At 44.8% G+C, this 14,429-nt stretch overlaps 1 protein-coding gene across 6 annotated transcripts in view; it reads left to right on the forward strand.

Annotated features, from left to right (window-relative positions):
* The window catches only part of LOC135388881 (arylsulfatase B-like), a 55,712-nt gene extending 44,620 nt beyond the window's left edge, over nucleotides 1–11,092 (forward strand). For 5 of the 6 annotated variants that reach the window (XM_064618741.1, XM_064618740.1, XM_064618739.1 and 2 more), the window contains 3 exons: nucleotides 641–934; nucleotides 3,319–3,761; nucleotides 10,733–11,092. In XM_064618741.1, coding sequence (XP_064474811.1) covers nucleotides 641–934; nucleotides 3,319–3,761; nucleotides 10,733–10,873 — 878 coding nt within the window. In that variant the 3' untranslated portion in view covers nucleotides 10,874–11,092. Of the gene's footprint in view, nucleotides 1–640; nucleotides 935–1,035; nucleotides 1,138–3,318; nucleotides 3,762–10,732 lie in introns of those variants that run through there. The other variant, XM_064618744.1, reaches the window with a different exon arrangement.
* Nucleotides 11,093–14,429: the final 3,337 nt, after the last annotated feature.

The raw sequence follows: 14,429 nt of genomic DNA on the forward strand, positions 1-14,429 counted from the left end.
ACAGAGTTCAACGTTAAACTCCCCCAACCCCGAACAAATTTTGGATTACACTTGTTCCAGTATTATGCGGCAAAACCTTGGAACGCGTTACCATCAGATGTGAAAAGTGCACCCAGTTTCCGTATATTCAAGAGTATGGTTTCTGATATGTTGTGATTATCTATTCTTGCTATCGTTATATGTCGCTCTTTCGTATACTTGGATTGTAATCCTAAGTCGGTATCTCTTGCTTTGAAAGGGACCGCATCAGAGGCTTGCCTCGCGGTCCCGTTATCAAACCTGTAACGGTAGACAGTGTTGAGAATAAAAATCTCTCTCTCTCTCTCAAAGAAAGCCGACAACGGAGCGCTCTCTCATTGGTCCCCTCAAACAATTTGTCCAATCACTGCGGGATATCGCATGAGGAAACCAGTCAGAGTCCTCTCCGCATTGTCGCGGGCGCGCTTCTTGAGTAGAAATAGGAAAAGGGAAGGCGTTAATTGATATTTTTTATCGACCATATCATCGCTAAAGACGCAACGGATGACTCCAGTTCCTTTTGTGTTTGTGTCAAGGTGACACCATGTTTCATTCCACGAGGATACATTTTTTGCACTTCAGCTTCGCTTTAATGTCCTTGTCGATTATTTATTCCCTGTAGCAATGTTGAACAAACTTGACGAGTCGGTGGGGATCATCATGGAAGCCCTGCACAGGAATGACATGCTGAACAACACCATTCTGCTGTTTCTCAGCGACAACGGGGGAAAGCCGTGGGGTAAACAATCCAACTACGCGTTCAATTGGCCGCTGCGAGGCATGAAAGAAATGCTCTGGGAAGGAGGTGTCCGCAGCTCGTCTTTCTTGTGGAGTCCACTGCTTGAACAGACTCCTAGGATTTCGAATCAGATGATGCACGTCACCGACTGGTTGCCCACTCTTTACGGAGCAGCAGGTATGCGTAATGTTTGGAGGCTATATTCTATAAAGTAAGTGACGTCAAGAAATGTGTTCTACCTCTGTGTGCGCACCTCTTGACGTACGGGTTTCTTGCAGGCGTGCAAACTAGCATGCGATAGGTCAACACGCAGTTAGTCAACAACATTTCTTTCGGAAGACAGTGCGGGCAAGTGGTCTCGTGCTATCTTGTGCACCATAGAAAGTAAGAGATAAAAAAAATATTACGCGACTTTCGAAATCTCCTTCCTGGACAACATTATTGCAGACAGCTGGTTGAGGTTTGTCCTCATTGGTGCGTTTTGTCGCACAGGCATCAGTTCCGTTGGCGCGCACCCTCAGCGCTCAACGCGGCGCAGTGCGTTGACATGTTCTCACCTCCACGGACCTACGTCCTTCGGTTGACACACTCTAAGAAAAAAAGGAGTACTTTTACTCCTTTTGGGGAGTAATTGCATTGCCACAAAAAATAGTCTTTTTCGGGAGTAAATGCACGGGAGTAAATGAATGTCACAGAGTGAAGACCGCATTTCACGCGCTGTTGTAAGAGTCCCAGGTACATAACTGGTGTGCGCATGCATGAAGATACTGTGAAGCAAACCGTCAACCGGGATATATCGAGTGATATAAAATCTTGCGCCATACTAGGGCACAATTTGCGAAGAACGATGCGCTAACTGTTTCTTACTCTGTGTGGCTGGAAAATTGCTACGTTGTGTGAGTTATACAGCCTTATGTCGTTCAAATTGACCAAGGGCACATATTTACGTAGACTTTTGCATTCAGGAGACCATTCACGAAGTTTAGTGACAATTTCCAGTCCTTGGGAGTAAACGTCGGGACTAAATGTTGGATTAGGGGACTAAAATGGGGAGTAATCGCAGACTAGGGGAGTAGAAGCTGCAATTACTTCCCGTTTTACTCCTTTTTTTCTTAGAGTGCACATGTGGTCGGCGAAGCGCACTAACGTGGGTTCAGTGCGTGCCCATACAACACAGACGAAGGCACGACGATTGAACAACGTGTTTTAAAAGCGCTTTGTTTGCGTGCTGGGGTGCCTCGATATCGAAGATCCGGAAACGGTGACGCTCAGCGACGCTTTCGCTGGATTTCTCGTGACCCAGTATTGCCAGTATTCCTCGGCGGCGCTACTCTTGCAGAAGAAATTGAAAGAGACAAGAGCACGCGATTTCAAGGCCCTACCTTTTTATAGTCTGGTCTCGTCTTGTCTCGTGTTATCACCTCTATTTCACTGCAAAGCCTTTATTGCACTGCAACGCCCATGGCAGCACCAGATACACAAAGCCACACAACGCTGCTCCGTTGGCCGCCATTGCTGTTTACCTACCACGTACAAACTGCGCATGCGTGAGGTTCGCCGCTCTCAGTGGTCTCCTTGTTGCGTTGAATGCGCTGCCGTGAGGAAAAGTTGAGCTGTTGCGAACTCTTGTACGTCCGTGCGTGGCAGCTCTCCTGTTAGGTCGTTGTCATGGTAACTGACGGATATACACGCCAACGGAACGGACGCCTGTGCGTTAAAACGCATCAGGATTAAAACGATCAGGATCAAGACGCCTACTGCACTCTTCAAAATGAAGTTCACCGCATAGCACGCTCCTAGCCAACCACCATCTCGAATGATATCGTTTTCTGCCCTGATTTGTTGGGAATGCGCGATTTGTTGGGGAGGCGTATGCCTTTTTTGTGACATTATGAACAGCATAAGTGTCACAAAAAAGGCCGTTTTCAACAAATCAGGGCAGATAACGATATCATTCGAGATGATCATTGGCTATATAGGAGCGTGCTATGCGGTGAACTTAATTTTTAAGAGTGTAGGCTATCAGCATAGGTACTGCTAATACATAGTGAGTACACTCTACAAACAGAACTTCACCGCATAGCACGCTGTGAGCCAACCATTACCACGAATGACAGGGTTATCGCTTCTGATTCGAAGGGAGAGGTGGTCGTACGCCTTTTTGTGGCAATTTGGACATATGAAAATTGCCACAAAAAGGCGTACGCCCCCGTCTCTCTTCGAATCCGAAGCGATAAACCTACCATTCTGGACAATGGTTGGCGCACAGCGTGCTATGCGGTGAAGTTCTGTTTTTAGAGTGTAGCAGTAGCGTGCTATCTGGAATCGTAATTACACAAGGTCCGCCATATCATGTCACTTCTCCGCATTACTCACTGACTATGCGGCGAAGAAGCCCTTAGTAGCACCTTACACAGTCCACTGAAACAATTTAGGAGGCAGTGCGCGCATCACATAGTAGGAATAATTTGTGGTAATCCGAACACATGTATCACGCTTTGATGCTAGGTACGAATAACGTTTCTTGGAAAATTACAGCAACTCTAGATACTTGCTTGCAGGCGGAAGCCGCCGTAGCCTTGGCAGACAGGACGGCTTCATGATGTGGCGTCAACTATCCCGCAAGTTAATATCTCCACGCATAGAAATCCTCCTAAACTACGACAACATTGACAAGACCTCGAGCCTACGCTTTAGCAGATACAAGCTGCTCAAGGGTCACAGTTGGTACGGCCCCAAGGACGAGTGGTACAACGTTCCCGGGCAGTGTGTCGACGGATGTGGTGCGAACTTGGACGCTCTAATGGTGAACTCTACCGTAGCCAATGTTCTCAGGAAATTCTACAACAGGAACCAACTGAGGTTCCAGCAAAACTGGAGGAAAAAATTAGTAATCAATTGCAAATACGAGAAGCCATTCTTCAATTCGCTCAAAGGTCCATTCTTATTCGACTTAGAGGATGACCCCTGCGAAATGCAAGACATTTCATCATCCAGAAAACGGGTGAGTACGCAAAATAGAAACAGTCTCAAATGATAATGCTCAATGCTCTTCAGCTCTTCAGCGTAATGCTCAGATAATGCTCTTCAGCGTATTTTCAAATCCATTAGACAGAATGTCCAAACTCAGAACTCCGGAATGAAACTTCCCTCATAAGTTCAGTCTTTAATCCTTCCAAATATTATGAAATCTACACTCTAAAAACTGAACTTCACGGCATAGCACGCTCTGCGCCAACCACTGCCACGAATGATAGGGTTATCACTTCTGGTTCGAGGAGAGAGGAAGGCGTATGCCTTTTTGTGTCAATTATCATGTATCCAAATTGATGCAAAAAAGCGTACGGCCCCCTCTCTCTTCGAATCAGAAGCGATAACCCTACCGTTCGTGGCAATGGGGCTGTTGCAGTGAAGTTTGCACAGTGCCATTTCGGGCCCAAACGGCCACGGATCCCAACAGTCGGTCGTTTCATTAGCGGGCTTTGCATGGTGTTTCAAACGGTATGGTGCCAATGAAAGCTACAAAACATGTAACAAATGCACAGAAAAAGTGATGCTTCTTCAAAAGTGCGAACAACTCGAGGCCGTGTATTTGAAAGTGCCGCGTCGTCTGCTAAACTACCGCGTGTTGCATAATTTGGGGCGCTGACGTTGCTGCTCACTCGCGCCACCTGGCCCAGAGAAACAGGTCTATGGTTGGCGCAGAGCGTGCTATACGGTGAAACTCAGTTTTTAGAGTGTATACCCGAAGACTACCTCTTGTAAGCGTCTTTTTTTTTTTTTTGTTTCGAGAACACTCGTTCGGATCGCATACTGGACATAGCTCCTAGAGTGCACTGACCATATTTGACGAACTCAGCGTCATGAATGAAGTAATAAGTGTAAAACTTGAATTGAAAGGTGAATACGTTGAATGTGGTACTGCAAAAAAGAGCAGCAGAGATGTGTCAACAGAAAGGGTCTCTACGTGTGGATGGGCGCGAGTCTGTCCTCCGAAGTGTGAAGGAAGACAAATTACTGAGGAAGTTACCACACAGGGACAGCACACACCCCTGTAAAGCCAAAGGGATCAAGGGAATTCTACTTATATTACAGGGGCTTAAAAAAAATGAAAAATTCCCAGTAGCTGTGCAACCTTTGATACTCGTAACTGACAGACTTGAACACGATTCTTTCTGTGTGTTTGAGGGTTCGTAACACACGTGTTAATATTTCGAAATGATCTCTTACAAGTTACAAATACATTGCAACTCTAACTCTGTTCAGATGTTTAGGAAACTTTACAATCTTTTTTTTTTTTTGAACGACTTCGTCTCGCAAGTGCACAAGACAAGAACCCTCACTAAGAACCTGTATCAGACGACAGAGACGGCGCACGCCATCTGTGTCGTCTGATACAAACCTTCCTCGGCGGAGCCATTCCGGCGAAAGGTCGCTCCCGCCACCTGCATCACCACACCTCACATGATACCCCATTTGTTGAAAACGGGAGACGTGTGCCTTTTTGCGTTAATTGTCACAAAAAGGTGTACGCCCTGCGCTTTCCACAAATCAGGTGTCGTACAGGGATCTGTTTTGGGGGCTCCTTTGTTCTCTTCTTTCTTTTTTTTATTTTTATCGGTGACGTTGCATATTGTACTGATTCTCAAATTCCACTCTTTGCGGATGACTGCGTTATGTACACAGAAATCAAATCGGTCCAGGGCGCAGAAAAATTACAGGACGATATCAGCGGATTAGTTTCTGGGTGTGAGGAATGGGGCGTGAGTTTAAATATTAATAAGTGCGAGGCAATGCAAGCTATTACACTGTTAAAACAGAACTTCACCACATAGCACGCTCCTAGCCAACTACCATTCCGAACGATATCATTCTGTGCATTGATTTGTTGAAAATGGGAGGAGGCGCCTATCTGGGACAGATTATCTTGTCCCAGATAGGCGCCTCCCTCCTGTTTTCAACAAATTATGACACAGAATGATATCCTTCGGTATGATGGTTGGCTAGGAGCGTGCTATGTGGTGAAGTTCTGTTTTAACAGTGTAGGAAAGCTGTATTCAGTGACAACTACAGTTGGGACCACCCACTCATCCGTGGAACGCTCCTGTGATTGGCTACCGGCCTTTGCACGACGCCCCTGCTTCGCGATATAATACCTGCTCTCTCTCTCTCGAGTCCCCACTTGGCCACGCTGCACTGAATATATACATTCGCGCGCGCGGAGCGATCCTTGTGTGTGTGTGTGTGGGGGGGGGGGGGGGGTAGGGTGAAGTGTATGACTTGTGTTGTCGCTGACTATAGAGTGATCGAGTTTCCTTATAAGTTGTGCTCTGTAAATTTAGAGATACAAAATAAATGTAAATATGTCGGCATCTTTTTCAGTAACGATTTGAAATGGACATCTCATCTCATGTAAACTATGTACACACTAAAACACAACTTCACCGCATAGCACGCTGTGCGCCCACCGTCGCCACGAATGATAGCGTTATCGCTTCTGATTCGAAGAGGGAGGGGTGTGTGCGCCCTTTTGTGTCAATTTGGATATGTGATAATTGACACCAAAAGGCGTGCCGCCCCCCTTCTCTTCGAATCGAAACCGATAACGCTATCATCAGTGGCACTGGTTGGCTCAGCGTGCTATGCGCTGAAGTTCTGTTTGTAGAGTGTAACAGCTAGAAAGAGCTACTAAAACGCTCCACTTTCTATTCCGCAATATTCGTCAGGCTAGTGTATAAGCCAAAAGCGACGCCATTACACTCTAAAAACTGAACTTCGCCTCATAGCACGCTTTGCGCCAACCATTGCCACGAATGATAGGGTTATCGCTTTTGATTCGAGGAAAGAGGGAGGCGTACGCCTTTTTGTGTCAATTATCATGTATCCAAATTGACACAAAAAGGCGTACGCCCCCCCTCTCTCTTCGAATCGGAAGCGATAACCCTATCATTCGTGGCAATGGTTGGCGCAGAGCGTGCTATGCAGTGAAGTTCTGTTATTAGAGCGTACTATAGTACGCTCTAATAACAGAACTTCACCGCATAGATTCGAAGAAAGACTGGGGATGTACGCCTTTTTTGTGTCAATTTGGATATATGATAGTTTTCGCAAAAAGGCGTACGCCCACGTCGCTCTTCGAATTAGGAACGATAACCATATCATTACTATGATTAGGCCTACGTTGGAGTATGCGTGCATAGTATGAGATGCCTATGAAAGAAAAAAAAAACTAATTAACGAAGTTAAAGGAGGTAAGAACTCCTATCTGCATGTATTTAGTTCCCGGTGTAATAGGTGTAATATTGTTCTTCTACGCTTTGTAATTCTATTTACCAATTTATTGTTCAATACTTCTCCTTCATAACGTGTGCAGCGTTAATACAAAAACGCACTTATTTTCTGATACGGGCGAGTAGACGCACCGTCATCCAGGTATATCTATCCATTGCTACGTCATCTGAAGAATTGTAGCACCCAATCAGACGCCAACGCGGAGGTACACACAACGTTCTGCTTTACACTCTTTAAAATGAACTTCACCACATGGCACGCTCCTAGCCAACCATCGTCCCGAATGACAACGTTCTCGTCCCTGATTTGTTGAAAACGGGAGGCGGAGCCTATTTTGTAGCCATAATGCCGTAGATAATGGTTACATGATATGCTCCGCCTCCCGTTATCCACAAAGCGGGAGCGAGAACGTTGTCATGGGGATGATGGTTGGCTATCAGCGTGCTGTATGTAGTGAAGAATCGGACCTATCACATTCACCTATACAAAAGGTGTCACAGCCAGCAAGTTAAAATCGCCGTTTGGAGCCGACACAGTCGGTGGGCTAGCTTGGTAGAGTTCATAGCCCCTTTAAGAGGGTACAAAATATAGCGGCTTCGATTGGTTTTTAATTGCATTGGAACGTAGGTGGGTGTAACGGAAGTAAAGGTGCATCTGGAGTTGGACAGTTTATCAATTCGTATGCAGCAACTAAGGTTAAACTTCGAAAAATATATATATATTAACGCAACGGTTTTAGCATTCATAACAATTTCGAAGGAAGTGTACTTGAAACCTCCGACTTTCATGTCTCCAAGGGTTGATCATTATCAGAAGGTTCTAACGTTATTTTCGTGTCACAGACGTTGTCAAGTGTTCTTTTTTTGTTTTTTGTTTTCCGAAACAATAGGTGAGTGGAACCGTGTCGGTGCTAGCTGTGTTTTTTTTTATTTCTTTCAGAATTAAAATTTCCATTATGTGCGTTATATTTAATACCTTAGCTGTATACATATCATGTATACAGGTGTGTGCATGTAGTGTACGTATATATGTATACAGGGTGTCCCAGCTAAGTGCAAACATATTTTTTAAATATATATATGACACTTTTTCCAAGATGAAATCAATTGCAATATAGCATATGCTGAAGGGCACTCCCTAGGAGGGCATTTGCAAAGTCCAAAGGCAATGTTTTAATTAACTTTCATTAATTAACTAAAAAGCTACAAAGTTGTCCCAATGAGAACATCTGTTCCTTTCGGTCACCTGATATCGTAGCCGTTTTCAGAACAAAAATCCGTTCGATAGATCGCCCGCAAAATAATTAGTGAAGGAACGCCATTTTTCCTTTATTTTGTTCATTGCGCTTCTTAGAAGACGCGTCTTTCCTTCACCCCCAATGTAAGAGGGAGAAAGAGCACACTATCGCCTCTCGCGTCCTGGAAAAAGATTAAAAGGAAACAGAAAATGCAACCCAAGATAAGGCCAGTTCTGATAGAGTCACCCGATACATTTGTTTTTGTTTTGTTTCCGGAAGTTAAAGCTCATCTTCGACGCATGAGGCGGCACTGTACTCCTTTCCCCTCTCACGTTGGGGATGAAGGAAATACGCGTCTGCGAAGATGCGCAATGAACAAAATAAAGAAAAAAATGGCGTTCCTTCACTAATTTTTTGCGGGCGATCTATCGAACGGATTTTTGTTCTGAAAACGGCTACGATATCAGGTGACCGAAAGGAACAGATGTTCTCATTGGGACAACTTTGTAGCTTTTATAATTAAAAAGTTAATTAATGAAAGTTAAGTAAGACATTGCCTTTGGACTTTGCTAATGCCCTCCTAGGGAGTGCCCTTCAGCATATGCTATATTGCAATTGATTTCATCTTGGAAAAAGTCCTATATATATTTTTAAAAAATATGTTTGCAGTTAGCTGGGGCCCCCTGTATGTGTGTGATGCACCCCCGCTACTGCAATGCCTTCTGGCGATATGTAGCATACAGGGTGTTCAAAAAACGTGTCATTCGGACTTTATAAAAGAACTGGGCGACGGAAAAATACGGGGTAAAGGGCATTTGTGTCGCAACTGAATTTGCCACCTTGAAAAAATATTTTCATTTGATTTTAATTAAAATAAATTGAATTTCTTTAATTGAACTCCAAAATTTCCCAAGTCAACCTAACGTTTTTTTTTTTTTACAGAATTAGAGAGCCCGTAGCGAACTTAGTCAGATCCACTAAGAAATCCGCTTGATATTGCAAATGGAACTGCCCAAAAAAAGTCCCGAAATTGAGGCTTCAAAGTTTCGGGTATTCAACGGCGCACCAAATCAGACGCAAAGATTCGTGGAGAGGAGGACATGCTCCTGCCCCCATGAAAGATAGAAGGTCGAAAAAACACAGGGCGGGAAAAAAGAGGCGGAATCATTTTTGTTTGCCGCTTATCAACGTATGGTGGAACGTCACCTGCCTTGTTATCTGCGCGTCTTGTGCTGCACGCCGGTCCGGCGATAAACTGTTCTAGCTTCATGGGGACCGGGGCATGTCCTGCCCTCCGCGCATTTTTCCGACTGATTTAGTGCGCTGTTGAATACCCGAAACTCTGAAGCCTCAACTTCGGGACTTTTTTTCGGCAGTTCCATTTGCAATATCGAGCGGATTTCTTGGTGGATCTGACTAAGTTCGCTACGGTCTCTCAAATTCTGTAAAAAAAACGTTTGGTTGACTTGGGAAATTTTGGAGTTCAATTAAAGAAATTCAATTTATTTTAATTAAAATCAAGTGATAATAGTTTTGCAAGATGGCAAATTCAGTTGCCACACAAGTGCCCTTTACCCCGTATTTTTCCGTCGCCCCGTTTTTTTATAAAGTCCGAATGACACGTTTTTTGAAACACCCTGTATAGTCAGAAATAAATAAATGAAATAAGAAATAAATAAATAGTGAAATCAAGCGTGATAAAGGTACCCTGACATGACTCTCCTTGTACGCTCGATGTCTGCTATCTTCTGTATTGTTTATAAATAAAATATGGCCATAAATCGTAATATTGCCCGTGTGTTGTACATGCTTGCAAATTATGTCAGGACGTCTTTCTCAGATTGGGTTTGACTCTGGGTGCACGGAAAACGTGGAAATATGCCGACCCGTGCAATACACTCTAAGAAAAAAGGGGTGTGAAAAGGTAACAACTTCTATAGTTACCACCTGGGTCAACATCGCGTCTGATAAAGGGTGTAAAAGGGTGGCAAAAGCAATTATCATATATCCAAATTGCTACGACAAGGCGTACGCCCCCCTCGCTCGCCGAATCAGAAGCGGTACATAATGTAAAAACCCCGAGACGAGGGAACACGAAGGGACAGACACAACACGAAGTCTCAAAAAGCGGTAACCCTGTCATTCGTAGGTAGCAGTTAGAACTTTGCAACCTTTTAGGCACAACATATGCGACAACTATTACCTCCTGAGAGGTGTAACTACTACACCCTTTTTTTCTGAGAGTGTACATGAATTATCGTGCTTATGATCAGATTAGTAGAAAACATAGCGTTATTTGCAACGTTGCAATATCATTTTTTTTACATTAAAAAACGTGGTATTGCTTCCGTAGACGAGGAACGAACATGAATGCCTCTGATGTTAGGAGCGTGAATGGAAGCGTACTTCATGCAAGACAATACTACAACACTTGAGTTTCTTTGCAGCTTCTGCGGATACTGTCTGAGAGACTGGCTAACTACGAGCGACAAGCTGTACCTCCGAGAAACGCCCCGCGAGATCCAAAAGCCTTTCCCAGCAACAACAACGGCTCCTGGTCATTCTGGATGGACCAACTTTCAACATAATTCATTTATTTATACGGGAACAAGCATAAGAAGAAAAAAACTCTCGCTTATCATGTGCGTAAGCAATTCAAAACTAAATCCTTCCTTTCCTTTAGGAGATATTCGGAAATATTGCATATTCATTATTTATTCATTGTCATGTGACCAGATCGCGATGTACTGCACTCGAAACTACGATTACAGTGGAGGTAAAAAATTAAATGCCTTTGTGTACATACAGTTGGGAGTCATATACAAATTTGTTTCATGAAGCACTCAAACTTCATCACTACACTTCTGACTTGACGAGAGAGCGTCGCGCATACCTTTTTTTGTGATTATTATACCACGTATGGATTGGAAATTTTTTCAAAGAAGGCGTACGCATTCCATTTTCAACACAGCAAGAGAGGGAATTACATAATTCGCCATTATTGTCCGCTTGGAGCGATGTTTGTTCTCAACTATTCCTGGACCCGGCACTGGATGGCACCACTTGTGACGGACGAAAACGACCTCTTATTACGACGAGGAAAGATTACACTTTCTTTCTTTATTTCTTTTTTTTTTTTTTTCAGCGGTGCGTGTTTTTTGATAACGGTTAGTTGTGAGAATTTCTGCTAGAGAAGGAACAAAAAATCGGGAACGGTCCCAGTCGTTTCCGAGCCGTATCGCGATCTCAAATTCCTTTGCTCGGCTCTCTCCTCTACGGTGCTAAGCCCCCCCCCCTCCCCGTTCTGAATGCACTCCATCGTATTTGTAGGTCACTTTCACACTCGCACAAGTCGAAGTTGATCCGCTGATAGAGGGTAACGGATCGCTCTTCGCGCCGCGGCAGTCGAATTTGCCTCCACCGCAATCTTGGGCGCTACAGTAACTCTCTCGATCGCTCGCTTCTGGACTTTGAAAGCTTTTTGGGTTCCTCTCGAGCCGCCCTTTCTTCTGATTATCGTTTCCTTCGATTCTGATCACATATCACAGTTTCATATATCCTGATATTCTGGTAAAATATTGATATTTCAACTTTGCAAGTTTATAAAATTTTTGTTATTGCTGTTGAAGCCGATATCGCTTAAAGTTCCATGTATAACCTCTCAAGCACTTTCCAACGACACCTCGATCGGAGTCCTAGCTTCACGCGTTCGCGAGATAGACTGCCCGCAAGGTACGCGTACCCCTATATTTCCGTCTCTCTCGCAGGCGCCCGCCACACCCACAGATTGTGCAGGCCGCCGCAATGACCTTGTTAGCTAGAAAAATACACGTGTGAGCTATATGGGTTTGGCTACTTGGTTGTTATAGGTTTATTGCTCACCGAGTTATCGCGTCATGAAATTCGGCGTAATTTCGTTGCATGGTAAATTTTGACCTGGCTACCAAACCGAACTTACAACCGTTTTTACGTAGACATCAAAGCACGGACCGCCGAAAACGGCGGCATTGGAGGGTTAATATATTATCGATCAATCTATCAAATCGACGCGTTAGTCGCGACGGAGGACTTACACAGAACTCTGCAAGCGAAATAAAACATATCCACGCCGGAACAAAGTGGTTCCACGGATGTTCAACCCATTGTCACGTTGTACCCGCGTCTTTTTCGTACCACAAATCCTGAGGTACACTCTTAAAACAAAACTTCACCGCATAGCATGGTTGGCCTTCAGTGTGCCATGCGGTGTTGCTATGCGACGTTATCATTCCTGGTTTGTGGAAAGCACGGAGCGTACGGCTTTTTGTGACACTTATCATATTATGCGGTAAAGTTAAGTTTATAGAATGTATAGGGCGCGTTAAGCACCGGCTCTGGAGCGCATGGAGCGCGTTCCTTTTTACTAAACGGGATATCTCCTTTCCCGGAGCGTTGCGCTTCCGCGCTCCTATCCCCCACGTCCTAGAGCTTCACGCGCACTCCACCCTCCCCTCCGGCTGGACCCACCTGCACCTTAATAATTTTTAAGAGGGCATAGCAGCTCTCCGTCCCAATGTATTTCCTATGGAACAGTTTTTATGCTTTCTCTCGCTAACCGCCGCGCAGATTTTGACGCGGGTACTTTCATCATAAAGAGGAAGACGAGATGAAACTAGTTACGCTACAGGATTTCTCATATATGTCGTATGTATTTTACGGCGACGTCACGAATGCGAAAAAAATACCCAATTTTTCTCCTCCCTCTTTGAACAGGTTTTATTAAACTTCTATGGCCATTTCGAAAAAAACGTTCCATTTACTTTCTCCGGAATTACTTCAGGAATCGATAGACATCAAATTTATATGTCTACCACTTTCCGTTTTTATAAAAAAGCATGAAAAGTGAGTACGGATAAATACCACCAGCCGGACCGGAAGGCGACTCCACCGAAAAGGAACATTCGTGACACCCAGAGGCCTAGAGGCGCTTTGCACACACAATGTGCACACATCACGTGCTCACGCAACACTCTCTTTGCTTATCTATCGCATCGGGAAAGGTGAGTAGGAGACCGATGGGGTAATGTTAGGCATGGTTTCACAGTCCACTTGGTAAGGTTTATCTTCCGAAAGCAGCGTACTTATTAAATAAACGAGTTTTAAAGATTCGCACTCCCTCTGCAGCTGAGCCAGAATGACGTAGTCAGGCACACCAATGGGAGCGCAGCGCAGGTGGTTGTCTCCGAGGTCGTCTGTTTCGCGTTCGCACCGCAACATACTAAGTGAAAAGGCCTCTGTAAATACGCTGACATTCGTTTACCACTGTGGGTGCTGACGTGACCATGTTCCGCGGAACACGGTGTTACGCTCTTGGGTGTACAAACACGTACGACGCTCACCAGAAACAGCATCCCACGAGCCGATCTCCGACCTCTCCGCGACTTGCAGACGCCATCACTCCCGTCCGGCGATCGGACGCCACGGTCTCTCTGCTGCTCCCTGATTGGCCTTGTCTGCGTCAAAGGGTGCTCACTGATTGGCCTTGTCCAAGTGACGTTTCCAGGGAGGGAATTCCGGAATGTTCGCAACATCCGTCGTCTGCTCTTGCCATGTGTTGCATCAAATTGCGCAGGAACAGCGCCACCAATTCGAGTCGGATTTTTGGCGTCATTGTCGGCGATGAACAGGGCACAGTAGTTCAGATCGACCGCGACAGACGCGACAGTCCCTTTAACAGAGGCTCCGAAGCAGGAGGGACAGAGTGGACGGAACGAGAGGACTGCAGAGCCCAAGGTGTCGTGCGATAGTGTGCGCGAGTTCCGCGTGTGTTCTTTGTGCAGTTTTGATTTAAAAAAGAAACAAAACGTGTGATAACGGAGTTCCACAATGGAGTGCAGGCTAGCCCGAAAGAACAAAGTGGCTTAGCGAGTGAGTTACAGGACAATAGGGTCAATAATGGCACCTACAGCGGAACGCTTGCGTCGATAGAACTCATATACGTGAGCTCAGGTAGTATTATATTGTTCATTGACTTCATTTTTATTGTCTTCTGACAACATGTTGACAACGTTTTGTTTTGTTTTAGTCTCATTGCATAGTTTTAGACTCATCACTGAGCTTATATCGAAATTAACATTTAAAACTGAAAATTCTCAGGAAAATCCG

The sequence above is a fragment of the Ornithodoros turicata genome, chromosome 3 (assembly GCF_037126465.1).
Source record: "Ornithodoros turicata isolate Travis chromosome 3, ASM3712646v1, whole genome shotgun sequence".
Taxonomy (NCBI): domain Eukaryota; kingdom Metazoa; phylum Arthropoda; class Arachnida; order Ixodida; family Argasidae; genus Ornithodoros; species Ornithodoros turicata.